We start from the raw sequence: 13,793 nt of genomic DNA, 5'->3' as shown, positions 1-13,793 counted from the left end.
TTTCTTTAACATATCTTCTTGTAGAGTAACATAAGCATGTATAGGTTTTAAACTACTAATTAAATTGCGCACACACATTAACATAATAGGAATACAGCTACATAACCAAAGCAGACCTACAATTACCAGCCATCTCCAGTGAAACCAAGAAAACCAGTTAGGCACCCTAGGCATCTGTGAAAACTTACCAATTATATGATGGATATTGTCTAACTGAATTTGAAGTTTGAGAAAAATCAGACAAATTAAAACAACACATTCCTGGGAACTGTTCACATCCCATATGTTCTTTTAACAGTAGATAGTCTGTAGTCGCAAGATTTTCGAGCGCTGCAACTTGCGCTTCTCCTAATTCTTGGTTGAGTTCTGACAATATAGATCCAGTCAAATTTGTTGTTTTACTGTATGCACAGGCCAGCTTAGATATCTCCTTCTTCATTCCAATGGCAAGTCCAGGAACCAGTGCGATGAATGCAGCTCCAACTGCAACAGCGCCAGGATCTTTGTTGAAGTTTTTTAATGATCATCTTCTGGAATGACTCTTCCAGAGAATGTTGATGTTGGAAGTTCTTCTTCATATCGTATCTTAATTCGTTTTCTGGGTAGCTAAATTAGGCTTTGATCCTCTGTATAAACACAAACAAACCCTTTGCCCACACTTTGATATGCCCTTTATATCATTGTGAAGAACTTATTGGAGATCACCACACAGGAACTGCTTTTTTTTTTTTTAAGAGAAAGGAATATTATCAGAAAAATGTCCTTCCATAGCTGATCATCTGACACCCTTTAAATGATCAAAATTAAGGATATTTAAAGCATGCATTAACCGTTGATTTACAGTTAGTTTTATCCTATCAGGGAATAATCCCCCTTTTCTTTCTTTTTTTTTCCTTTTTGTTATCATTAATCTACAATTACATGAAGAACATTATGTTTACTAGGCTCTCCCCTATACCAGGTCCCCCCCACAAACCCCTTTACGGTCACTGTCCATCAGCATAGCAAAATGTTGTAAAATCGCTACTTGTCTTCTCTGTGTTGTACAGCCCTCCCCTTTCTCCCACCCCCTTCATTATGCATGCTAATCATAATACCTCCTTTCTTCTCCCTCCCTTATCCCTCCCTACCCACCCATCCTCCCCAGTCCCTTTCCCTTTGGTACCAGTTAGTCCATTCTTGGGTTCTGTGATTCTGCTGCTGTTTTGTTCCTTCAGTTTTTCCTTTGTTCTTATACTCTACAGATGAGTGAAATCATTTGGTATTTCTCTTTCTCCACTTGGCTTATTTCACTGAGCATAATACCCTCCAGCTCCATCCATGTTGTTGCAAATGGTAGGATTTGTTTTCTTCTTATGGCTGAGTAATATTACATTGTGTATATGTACCACATCTTCTTTATCCAATCATCTACTGATGGACACTTAGGTTGCTTCCAATTCTTGGCTATTGTAAATAGTGCTGCAATAAACATAGGGGTGCATCTGTCTTTTTCAAACTGGGCTGCTGCATTCTTAGGGTAAATTCCTAAAAGTGGAATTCCTGGGTCAAATGGTATTTCTATTTTGAGCATTTTGAGGAACCTCCATACTGCTTTCCACAATGGTTGAACTAACTTACATTCCCACCAGCAGTGTAGGAGGGTTCCCCTTTCTCCACAACCTCACCAACATTTGTTGTTGTTTGTCTTTTGGATGGTAGCCATCCTTACTGTTGTGAGGTGATACCTCATTGTGGTTTTAATTTTCATTTCTCTGATAATTAGCGATGTGGAGCATCTTTTCATGTGTCTGTTGGCTATCTGTATTTCTTTTCTGGAGAACTGTCTGTTCAGTTCCTCGGCCCATTTTTTAATTGGATTATTTGTTTTTTGTTTGTTGAGGTGGGTGAGCTCTTTATATATTTTGGACATCAAGCCTTTATCGGATCTGTCATTTACAAATATATTCTCCCATACTATAGGGTACCTTTTTGTTCTATTGATGGTGTCTTTTGCTGTACAGAAGCATTTCAGCTTAATATAGTCCCACTTCTTCATTTTTTCTGTTGTTTTCCTTGCCCGGGGAGATATGTTCAAGAAGAGGTCACTCATGTTTATGTCTAAGAGAATTTTGCCTATGTTATTTTCTAAGAGTTTTATGGTTCCATGACTTACATTCAGGTCTTTGATCCATCGAATTTACTTTTGTGTATGGGGTTAGACAATGGTCCAGTTTCATTCTCCCACATGAAGCTGTCCAGTTTTGCCGCACCATCTGTTGAAGAGACTGTCATTTTGCCATTGTATGTCCATGGCTCCTTTATCAAATATTAAGTGACCATATATGTTTGGGTTAATGTCTGGAGTCTCTAATCTGTTCCACTGGTCTGTGGCTCTGTTCTTGTACCAGTACCAAATTGTCTTGATTACTATGGCTTTGTAGTAGAGCTTGAAGTTGGGGAGTGAGATCCCCCCTACTTTATTCTTTCTCAGGATTGCTTTGGCTATTCGGGGTCTTTGGTGTTTCCTTATGAATTTTTTAATTATTTGTTCCAGTTCGTTGAAGAATGTTGCTGGTAATTTGATAGAGATTACATCAAATCTGTATATTGCTTTGGGCAGGACGGCCATTTTGATGATATTAATTCTTCCTAGCCATGAGCATGGGATGAGTTTCCTTTTGTTAGTGTCCCCTTTAATTTCTCTTAAGAGTGACTTGTAGTTTTCAGGGTATAGGTCTTTCACTTCTTTGGTTAGGTTTATTCCTAGGTATTTTATTCTTTTTGATGCAATTGTGAATGGAATTGTTTTCCTGATTTCTCTTTCTATTGGTTCATTGTTAGTATATAGGAAAGCCACACATTTATGTGTGTTAATTTTGTATCCTGCAACTTTACTGTATTCTGATATCAGTTCTAGTAGTTTTGGAGTAGAGTCTTTAGGGTTTTTTATGTACAATATCATGTCATCTGCAAATAGTGACAGTTTAACTTCTTCTTTACCAATCTGGATTCCTTGTATTTCTTTGTTTTGTCTGATTGCCATGGCTAGGACCTCCAGTACTATATTAAATAACAGTGGGGAGAGTGAGCATCCCTGTCTTGTTCCCGATCTCAGAGGAAAAGCTTTCAGCTTCTCGCTGTTCAGTATAATGTTGGCTGTGGGTTTATTTTATATGGCTTTTATTATGTTGAGGTACTTGCCCTCTATACCCGTTTTGCTGAGAGTTTTTATCATGAATGGATGTTGAATTTTGTCAAATGCTTTTTCAGCATCTATGGAGATGATCATGTGGTTTTTGTCTTTCTTTTTGTTGATGTGGTGGATGATGTTGATGGATTATCGAATGTTGTACCATCCTTGCATCCCTGGGATGAATCCCACTTGGTCATGGTGTATGATCCTTTTGATATATTTTTGAATTCGGTTTGCTAATGTTTTATTGAATATTTTTGCATCTACATTCATCAGGGATATTGGTCTGTAATTATCTTTTTTGGTGGGGTCTTTGCCTGGTTTTGGTATTAGGGTGATGTTGGCTTCATAGAGTAAGTTTGGGAGTATTCTCTCCTCTTCTGTTTTTTGGAAAACTTTAAGGAGAGTGGGGTGTTATGTCTTCTTTGTGTGTCTGATAAAATTCCGAGGTAAATCCGTCCAGCCCAGGGGTTTTTTTCTTGGGTAGTTTTTTGATTATCGTTTCAATTTCTTTTCTCGTAATTGGTTTGTTTAACTTTTGTGTTTCTTCCTTGGTCAGTCTTGGAAGGTTGTATTTTTCTAGGAAGTTGTCCATTTCTTCTAGGTTTTCCAGCTTGTTGGCATATAGGTTTTCATAGTAGTCTTTAATAATTCTTTGTATTTCTGTGGAGTCTGTCTTGATTTTCCCGTTCTCATTTCTGATTCTGTTGATTTGTGTTGATTCTCTTTTTCTCTTAATAAGTTTGGCTAGAGGCTTATCTATTTTGTTTATATTCTCAAAGAAACAGCTCTTGGTTTCGTTGATTTTTGCTATTGTTTTATTCTTCTCAATTTTGTTTATTTCTTCTATCTATGATCTTTATTATGTCCCTCCTTCTGCTGACTATAGGCCTCATTTGTTCTTCTTTTTTCAGTTTCGATAATTGTGATGTTAGACTATTCATTTGGGATTGTTCTTCCTTCTTCAAGTGTGCCTGGATTGCTATATACTTTCCTCTTAAGACTCCTTTTGCTGCGTCCCACAGAAGTTGGGGCTTTGTGCTGTTGTTGTCATTTGTTTCCATATATTCCTTGATCTCTATTTTAATTTGTTCATTGATCCATTGATTATTTAAGAGCATGTTGTTAAGCCTCCATGTGTTTGTGAGCCTTTTTGTTTTCTTTGTAGAATTTATTTCTAGCTTTATACCTTTGTGGTCTGAAAAGTTGGTTGGTAGAATTTCAATATTTTGGAATTTACTGAGGCTCTTTTTGTGGGCTAGTATGTGGTCTATTCTGGAGAATGTTCCATGTGCACTTGAGAAGAATGTATATCCTGTTACTTTTGGATGTAGAGTTCTATAGATGTCTATTAGGTCCATCTGTTCTACTGTGTTTCTTCAGTGCCTCCATGTCCTTACTTATTTTCTGCCTGGTGGATTTCACCCTTTGGGGTGAGTGGTGTGTTGAAGTCTCCTAAAATGAATGCATTGCAGTCTATTTCCCCTGTTAGTTCTGTTAGTATTTGTTTCACTTATGCTGATGCTCCTGTGTTGGGTGCATATATATTTAGAATGGTTATATCCTCTTGTTGGACTGAGCCCTTTATCATTATGTAGTGTCCTTCTTTATCTCTTGTTACTTTCTTTGTTTTGAAGTCTATTTTGTCTGATATTCGTACTGCAACCCCTGTTTTCTTCTCTCTATTGTTTGCCTGAAATATGTTTTTCCATCCCTTGACTTTTAGTCTGTGCATGTCTTTGGGTTTGAGGTGAGTTTTTTGTAAGCAGCATATAGATGGGTCTTGCTTTTTTATCCATTGTATTACTCTGTGTCTTTTGATTGGTGCATTAAGTCCATTTACATTTAGGGTGACTATTGAAAGTTATGTACTTACTGCTATTGCAGGCTTTAAATTCGTGGTTACCAAAGGTTCAAGGTTAGCCTCTTTAGTATCTTACTGCCTAACTTAGCTCTCTTATTGAGCTGTTATATACACTGTCTGGAGATTCTTTTCTTCTCTCCCTTCTTATTCCTCCTCCTCCATTCTTCATATGTTGGGTGTTTTGTTCTTTGCTCTTTTTTAGGAGTGCTCCCATCTAGAGCAGTCCCTGTAAGTTGCCCTGTAGAGGTGGTTTGTCGGAGGCAAATTCCCTCAGCTTTTGCTTGTCTGGGAATTGTTTAATCCCTCCGTCGTATTTAAATAATAATCGTGCTGGATACAGTATCCTTGGTTCAAGGCCCTTCTGTTTCATTGCATTAAATATATCATGCCATTCTCTTCTGGCCTGTAAGGTTTCTGTTGAGAAGTCTGATGATAGCCTGATGGGTTTTCCTTTTTAGGTGACCTTTTTCTCTCTAGCTGCCTTTAAAACTCTTTCCTTGTCCTTGATCTTTGCCATTTTAATTATTATGTGTCTTGGTGTTGTCCTCCTTGGGTCCTTTCTGTTGGGAGTTCTGTGTATTTCCGTGGTCTGTTTGATTATTTCCTCCCCCAGTTTGGGGAATTTTTCCACAATTATTTCTTCAAAGACACTTTCTATCCCTTTTTCTCTCTCTTCTTCTTCTGGTACCCCTATAATACGGATATTGTTCCTTTTGGATTGGTCACACTGTTCTCTTAATATTGTTTCATTCCTGTAGATCCTTTTATCTCTCTCTATGTCAGCTTCTATGCGTTTCTGTTCTCTGGTTTCAATTCCATCAATGGCCTCTTGCATCCTATCCATTCTGCTTATAAACCCTTCCAGAGTTTGTTTCATTTCTGTAATCTCCTTCCTGGCATCTGTGATCTCCCTCCGGACTTCATCCCTTAGCTCTTGCATATTTCTCTGCATCTCCGTCAGCATGTTTATGATTTTTATTTTGAATTCTTTTTCAGGAAGACTGGTTAGGTCTGTCTCCTTCTCTGGTGTTGTCTCTGTGATCTTGGTTTGCCTGTAATTTTGCCTTTTCATGGTGATAGAAATAGTTTGCTGAGCTGGGACGAGTGACGGCTGGAAGAACTTCCCTTCTTGTTGTTTTGTGGCCTTCCTCTCCTGGGAGAGCAGCGACCTCTAGTGGCTTGTGCTGGGCAGCTGCGCGCAGACAGGGCTTCTGCTTCCTGCCCTGCTGCTATGGAGTTTATCTCCGCTGTTGCTGTGGGCGTGGCCTGTCTCGGGCAGCTACTCCAAGATGGTGGAGTCGCGTTGGAGCAGGAGCTGCTGGGAGGCTATTTATCTCCGTAAGGGGCCTCCCTGCTCCCTGCAGCCCAGGGGCTTAGAGTGCCCAGAGATCCCCAGATTCCCTGCCTCTGGACTAAGTGTCCCGCCCTGTCCCTTTTAGACTTCCAAAAAGCACTTGCCAAAACAACAACAAAAAAAAAGCCGCTCGCTTTTCTTTGTCCTCAGACGCCAGCCTCAGGGACCCGCTCACCAGTCTTGCTGCCCTGTTTCCCTAGTATCCAGGACCCCACACATGCACTGTGTCTGCACTCTGGTCCGGATGTCTGGGGCTGGCTGTTCAGCAGTCCTGGGCTCCGTCTCCCTCCTGCTCTGCCTATTCTTCTCCCGCCGGGAGTTGGGGGGATGGGCGCTCAGGTCCCACCGGGCTGGGGCTTGTATCTTACCCCCTTTGCAAGGCGCTGGGTTCTTGCAGGTGTGGATGTGGTCTGGATGTTGTCCTGTGTCCTCTGGTCTCTATTCTAGGAAGAGTTGTCTTTGTTGTATTTTCATAAATATATGTGGTTTGGGGAGGAGATTTCCACTGCTCTACTCATGCCACCATCTTGGCTCTGCCCAGCTATGGAAAATTTTTTTTTTAATATTGATGTTGGCTTGCATTTTTTATTTGTGAAAATTTGGCAAATTCAAATCATTTTGTCAACTGACAGTTTAAACTATCACTTTTAATTGGTTGAATCTTATTTTGAAATAACATGAACTTCCTAATTTAATCAGTTTACTTTTACTAAAAGCGAACATTTTGTAAGATTTCAGAGAGGAGCGGTGAGAGCTCAATGCCTGGGTTCAACCCAGGCTATGTGATTAGTAGATGAGTTGATGAGTTTTGTGTTCTTGGAAAGGAAGCACATTCTGGGAGAAGATTCTTATTTTGCATTATCCATAGCGGAAGGCTTCCTTGGTGAAAGGAGGGTGGGATGTAAATATTTCAATTGCATATCTATTGTTATTTGTTATAAAAATTTGAAAGTTATATCAATTATGGTAACTGTAATTTATGAAAAAATTGCTGTTGAGATTAATAAGACATATCCTCAGATTAAAGGCTTTTAGTCTGGAATTCTTTGGAAAGAGAATAGACCTCCACATGCACAATGTTACTGTGAATATTATTTGACATTCCAATTTATGTAACAAATAAGTAGGAAAGTTTTACTATGAACCATTAATGAATACATTGTACTAATAAGGACATTTTATGGAGCCCCAAATAATAAACTCTTTTTAAGAAATGATAGTATTTAGAGGAGAAATGTAAGCCAATTTTTTTCTGTCTACCAGTTGATAAATCATTTAAAAGTTTTTAGATTTTTTTTCCTTCCATCTTTAAAACTAGAGAAGGAGGAAGAGTAACAATAATAATGTGTTTATTCTACATCCTACGGATGTTTTGAAAATTCTGAACTACTACATGCTGATAAAAATGTGTTATTTACATTATAATTTTGGATATAGGCCAAATTACTACATGTAAATAAAGATATATTTTATTATAAACATTCTAACTTCCTCTTTTGGCTTATGGGAAAAGCATATTTCATTGAGGATATTTTGTGTGTTCACTTCTTTGAATTTTTTTTTCTTCAATGATTTCTTCTTCCTTTCAATCTGATGGCTTTAAAGTAGGAAACTCACTTTTTGGTACATTGACATAATACTCTTTGTAACCTGTAAACATTTTGATATGATGCTTTCTGGATTAAAATTATTTAATTATTAATTATTAAAATTATTAAATAGTGTATTGGACACTTTTTTTTTTCCCCTGGTGAATTCTTTAATTTTCTTCCATGCACAAAAGCTTAGATGTATATATTTTCACTGAACATTGCAAAATATACATTGGGTTTGACATTCCGACTTACATGTTCCTTTTTCTTCCTTTGAATCTCAACATCTTGTTTTTAAATTGCACAGCCATGAGGTTAATAATGGCTAGATTAAAGGAGCAATTCTGTCCCCGTTTGTTTCATATGAGGTATATGATGTGTTTGCCGATCTGAAAATAGCCACAACACAAAAAATACGCATACACTTTTATGATTTGTTCTCCTTATGTATATATACAGAACACATGTGAGTTGTACATAGATGTATCAGATATTAGTGATAGATGTTGATAAAAATGTATATAAACAGCTTATTCATAATTTTTGTATTTCATATGATCATGTAGTGTTAGTAACTTCAAATAAAAATGTCTCATAGGCTAGAGTAAAAAAATTAATATTTTATAATGACTTTATTCTCTAAATTCTGAAAACTTGAAAAAGTTAAGGAAGTAGAAGAAATCCAATTCCATGTATTTTAGCAGTTTGTTACTTTAATTAGATTTTTTTAACACATGTGGCTGCAATATAATTTCACTCCAGGAAAATGAATTATAGAATACTATTTTTAATTACACTGCAAGTCTGTCACATTTTAGAATGCTTGAAAATATTTTATGATTCAGTCATGAAATCTGTAATGTCTTATTTAGAAATGCAGACTATATTTAATCTATTAAGGGCTTACAGGCATAATGATTTATTTAAAAAGTAAGTTACAAATAGATCAGTGAGCTTGTATAAATTAACCTCCTTTTTTTTTCTCCTCTTCAGGCAGAGCTCACAATTTGGAGATGAAAAAACTTTTAGTGATTCATCATTGCTGGAAAACCTCCAAAATAATCATGTAAGAGATATAAAACCATTATCTTTTCATTAATGACTGAAAACTAATTTGATCTCTGTGAATTATCTTCCATATTTATACATATATTTCTATTATATATATGTTCATATACATACATCATTTTTAATAATTTTCTGAATCTATTGCTAAGTTCTTTTTACTTGGTCAGCATGAATTTGTGGTAGTTAGAAATTTAATTTTAATATTATTATTAATCAATAATCTACCTTCCAAAATATTTTATTAAATAACTATAGAACTCAATTTGTATGAAACAACTCACTATTAATAATTTCAAGATATCTTAGAAATGAATTAGCTCAAAATGATATGCCAGTGCCAATCTATGCAAGCAGAGCTTCAGACATCTGTCACCCATTGTGAACATTACACTTGTGAAGTTACTAACACTTATTAAAATCCCATTAGATCAAATTATACCATTTCCAGGTGTTTAAACCCCAGAACTTTTTCTCACAATCACTTCAAGCTCAATATGTCAAAACTTAAACACATACTTATTACCCCAAAGCGTGCTCCCTCTCTAACACAGGTGGACTTACCCACTGTGCCCCTGGGTGGAGCTCTAGCAGTGTGTTCATACTGCATTTTTATGTATCCATTTTTCTTAAGAGAGCCTTCAACAGAATAAGAGCTTTAGGATCCACACATCCTAGACCTAGACCACCTCTTCCCTCTTGTGTTCTCAGGTTCAGTAAATTGCACCATCTCTATCTTGTTACTCTTTCTAGGAACTTAAAGGTTGCTTTTGATACCTCCTTTTCCTCCATCTCCAGATCTATAGAGTTCCAGGCCCTTGTCAAGACTAACTACTAGAATATATGCCAAAAGGCTTCACTTCATTCTCATTTTGACTGCCCAGTCTAGACCGCCAGCATCCCCCAGCCAGTCTGCTTATTTCCATTGTCACTCCCTCCAGTTCTTGGTGCACATGGCTATGGGAGTGATGCCATGGAGATCAGATCCCACACTGCCCTGGGCTAAACTGTCCTGCAGTTTACCTCTTAACTTACAGTCCTGCCTAGGTCACCAGCCTCACTTGGAGCCACTCTCCCTTTCTCCTCCAGTCGCGCTGTCTCTTATTTTCTCAAGCATACTTCATTCTTTTCTTCTTTAGGACCTTTTCAGTCACGTCTGATTCCTGCCTGATGGTAAACTTTTTACTTAGTTCTTAATGAGGCTGAAAAATCATCAGATTAAATGCCACATTATCTTGAGAACAACCCCAGCCTGTCCCAAATCACATTACATGATATTTATGCATTCTCTCCTTTATAGCCCTTTATACACTATAAATATTTGAGTATTTATTTGTGTTCTGTTTCCCCCACAGAAGTCTAAGCTTCACATAGCAGGGACCGTGTCTGTTTTGTCTACTCTTCTAACCTGAACACAGAGTTTTCAAACAATGTTCCGACTTACCTTTCCAATAACTTCACTTTTTTTTAAAGTCTAAGAACATAGAGGAATATTTCTCCTTTATTAGTTTGAATGACATTTCTCTTCATCAGGAGCCAGACAGGAAGATGTTTAATTTAATGATCTGACTTCTTTTCTCTTATAAATGCTAATCTTGTAGAAAGGATTCACTTTTCCTCAGTAAAACTCCATTGTTCATAGGAATTGTTCAGTCAATTCTTTTTTATTTAGTAAAACACGTATCAGGTTAAGGTTGCCGTTTTTGGAGAGTGGGAGAACAAAGCATTACAGAGGAATCTCTGGCCATCATCATCCCAACACAAAGTAGTGGAACCTCAGTAGGATCAGATGCCTAACATGCAAATCTGATCAGGAATTAGAAGCCGCTGAACATTTTAGAATTTTATGTCTTCTGAGAACAGGCTTCGACCCTATCTACCTTTTTCACTGTGCCATTTCTACTTGACAGCGCAAGTTATCTTGTACAGGTGTTTAGAACATGAATGAGAGGGTACAAGAATGAATGAGTTTAAATAAAAATATATTTTCTTCGTTTGCTGGCTTCTTAGTTGGCCATAACCTCATGCCCTCAATGTTTAACAGCTACGCTCTTGTAGAAAGATGTGAAATAACATTGCTGTCATTAGTGTTGAAATGTCTAAATGAAAAGGCCTCAGTTATGTGTCTATTTCTTACAGCCAACTGCGCCTATAATATGTGAATTTCTTACAATGATGGCAGTGTGTCACACAGCAGTACCAGAGCGAGAAGGCGATAAGATTATTTATCAAGCAGCATCTCCTGGTACAAACAAAGCAATTGTGATATATTTTTTAAATGGAAAATTGTTCTGAAATTTGAGATTGCCTAGAAAAAAATCAGTTTAATTTGAAAAAGTGAAGTAACCAAGTTGTTGTTTTTTTAGAAAATTTTATTTATACTGATTAGAAAAACCTTGGCTTTCAGAATTAAATATATGTATGTTAAAATATATGACTTTGTTTATATAATTTTTGGTATATGACATAAATAAATTGCATGAAAATTTTGAATAACAAAACTCACACAAGTACTTTTTTATATGCACATAGTAAGTTCTCACTTCTTTATAAATAACTAAGAATAAACTCTTAGTCAAAAACTGTTTTTGCACATAGACAGGAAAAGGAAGATCTGTTTGCCTAATATTAGTGTGTATTTTAGAACACATTTTACTTTCCTCTTTTGGAAATGGTAATCATGGAACTTGTTGTATTTATTTGAATAAGGAAAGTTTACACATTTGAAGGGGTTCCATAAAACACATACTAGCACAGTTATCAATATTTAATACTTAGGCTTGATTTTAGACCTGCTGTCAATGTAAAGTTGGGTAAATAGTTAATTTGGTGAATGTAAGATTTTAGTAAAAACAGAACACACTTTGGAGAACTTTGTCATAAGTGTTTTAAACTGTATTCTAAACCAGCACCTGTGATCCTGTAGAATGCACCAAATTCCTAAAAAGTGTAAGGAATGTTACATCTCATATTGTTAAGATACAAGCTATGTGAATGTTCTCTTATCCCAAACCCTACCTTCCCCAACAAGGTTTGATGTACATTGGTGATGAAACTAAACAATATGTGATAAAGCATCAGTTCATTTACAGCCATTTAAATTTTATCCTCGGGGAATAAAATTTATTTTTCTACATTCCATGTTTTATGAGAAAAAGCATTACTCATAAGAGGTTAATTTTGTGCCATTCATTTTGAGAAAGGTTTCCTAGAGAATATGCCAGATGAAGGGGTACATTTAAATTTCCTTCTTAGGTGTGTATGACCAACAGTGAAAGTTAAGTTTCAGAGACATGAATCTGGGGTCTATGCACACCTCAGACCTTGAAGGTTATTCTTATCATTCCCTTGGCATTGTCATATTCAGTAAAAAAAGAAATGGATTTTAATAGCAGGGGCCAGCATACAAATAATTTTACTTCTTTTAAAGTTAAACAGAAAATTATATCACAATAATGTATTTCTCTTGTTTTGGGGATACTTTTTTTTTCACCATGTATTTGCTTTCATCCATTTTCCTAAAACAGATGAAGGAGCATTGGTCAGAGCAGCCAAGCAACTGAATTTTGTTTTCACTGGAAGAACACCTGACTCGGTGATTATAGATTCAGTAAGTTCTTTATTTTTAAGATTCTTTTTCATCAAAGCAATATACGTTCATAGCTCCAAAGATAAGATAAAACCAAAAAAGGCTCATAATAAAATAGGGGTTCCTTTGCCAGTTCCCCTCTACAGAAGCAATTACTTTCTATTCTTCTATCTCTTCAGATATTTATGCATCTCGTATTTTCAAATAATGTTATTAATGGTACACATCTGATTCTTCAATTTTAGACATATCTACTGACTATTCTATTGTGTTAAATGAGAATTTCTCTTGAGTCACCATCCCTTTCCAATGATATTAGAATTATGTCACAGTGTTTGGTTAAACAAGTATTCACACCCAATTTTTTAAGTGGGCAAAATACCTGAACAAACATTCCGCAAAAGAAGGTACATGAATGGCCAGTGAACATATGAAGAAACATCATTAGTAATCAGAGAAATGCAGATTAAAATCACAATGACATGCTACATATCCACAAAAAAGGCTAAAAGTGAAAACATTGGCAGCATTAAATGTTAGTGAGAATGTAGAGCAAGTGGGGCACCCAATTGTTGCTAGCAGATATGTGTAAAAGGATATGAGCCCTTCAGAAAACCTTTTAGAATTTTTTAATACAGGTAAACATACACTTCACCCAGCAATTGTACTTATAGCTACTCAGGAGCAATTAAAACTTAGGTGCACGAAAAGATGTCTAATGGAATGTTCATAGCAGCTTTATTCATAGTAGCCAAAAACTGGAGCTAAACCATAAACATATTGTGACATACTTATGCAGTGGAACATCTAAACAATAAAAAGGGAGGGATTATTGATTCATCAACAGCATGGATAAATCTCAAAAACATGTTGAACAAAAAAGCCAGACACAAATGAGCACAACCTTTTTAATTCCATTTCTATGCAGCCTGAGATTAGACAAAAGTGATTTGTGATGATAGAACAGAACAGTGTTTGCCTCAGGGTCTGGGAGGAGACTGATTGGAAGCACAAAAAATTTATGGGCTACTGAGCGTGTTCTGTCTCTCAATTGGGAGTGGGGTTACACTGAGTGTACCTTTGTCAAACTGTACAGTACATTTAAGGTCTGTGTACTTTATTGTATATAAATTGTATCTCATTCAAAAAATCAT

General features: G+C 36.4%; 1 protein-coding gene across 4 annotated transcripts in view; it reads left to right on the top strand.

Moving 5' to 3' along the window:
- The window catches only part of ATP8A1 (ATPase phospholipid transporting 8A1), a 216,983-nt gene that overhangs the window by 83,995 nt on the left and 119,195 nt on the right, over positions 1-13,793 (top strand). For all 4 annotated transcript variants that reach the window (XM_036905468.2, XM_036905471.2, XM_036905469.2 and 1 more), the window contains 3 exons: positions 8,979-9,051; positions 11,190-11,295; positions 12,578-12,660. In XM_036905468.2, the coding sequence (XP_036761363.2) occupies positions 8,979-9,051; positions 11,190-11,295; positions 12,578-12,660 (262 nt within the window). The remainder of the gene's footprint in view (positions 1-8,978; positions 9,052-11,189; positions 11,296-12,577; positions 12,661-13,793) is intronic.

This window comes from Manis pentadactyla, chromosome 5 (genome assembly GCF_030020395.1).
Source record: "Manis pentadactyla isolate mManPen7 chromosome 5, mManPen7.hap1, whole genome shotgun sequence".
In the NCBI taxonomy this organism is placed as follows: domain Eukaryota; kingdom Metazoa; phylum Chordata; class Mammalia; order Pholidota; family Manidae; genus Manis; species Manis pentadactyla.
This window is presented reverse-complemented; position numbering and strand designations above follow the sequence as displayed.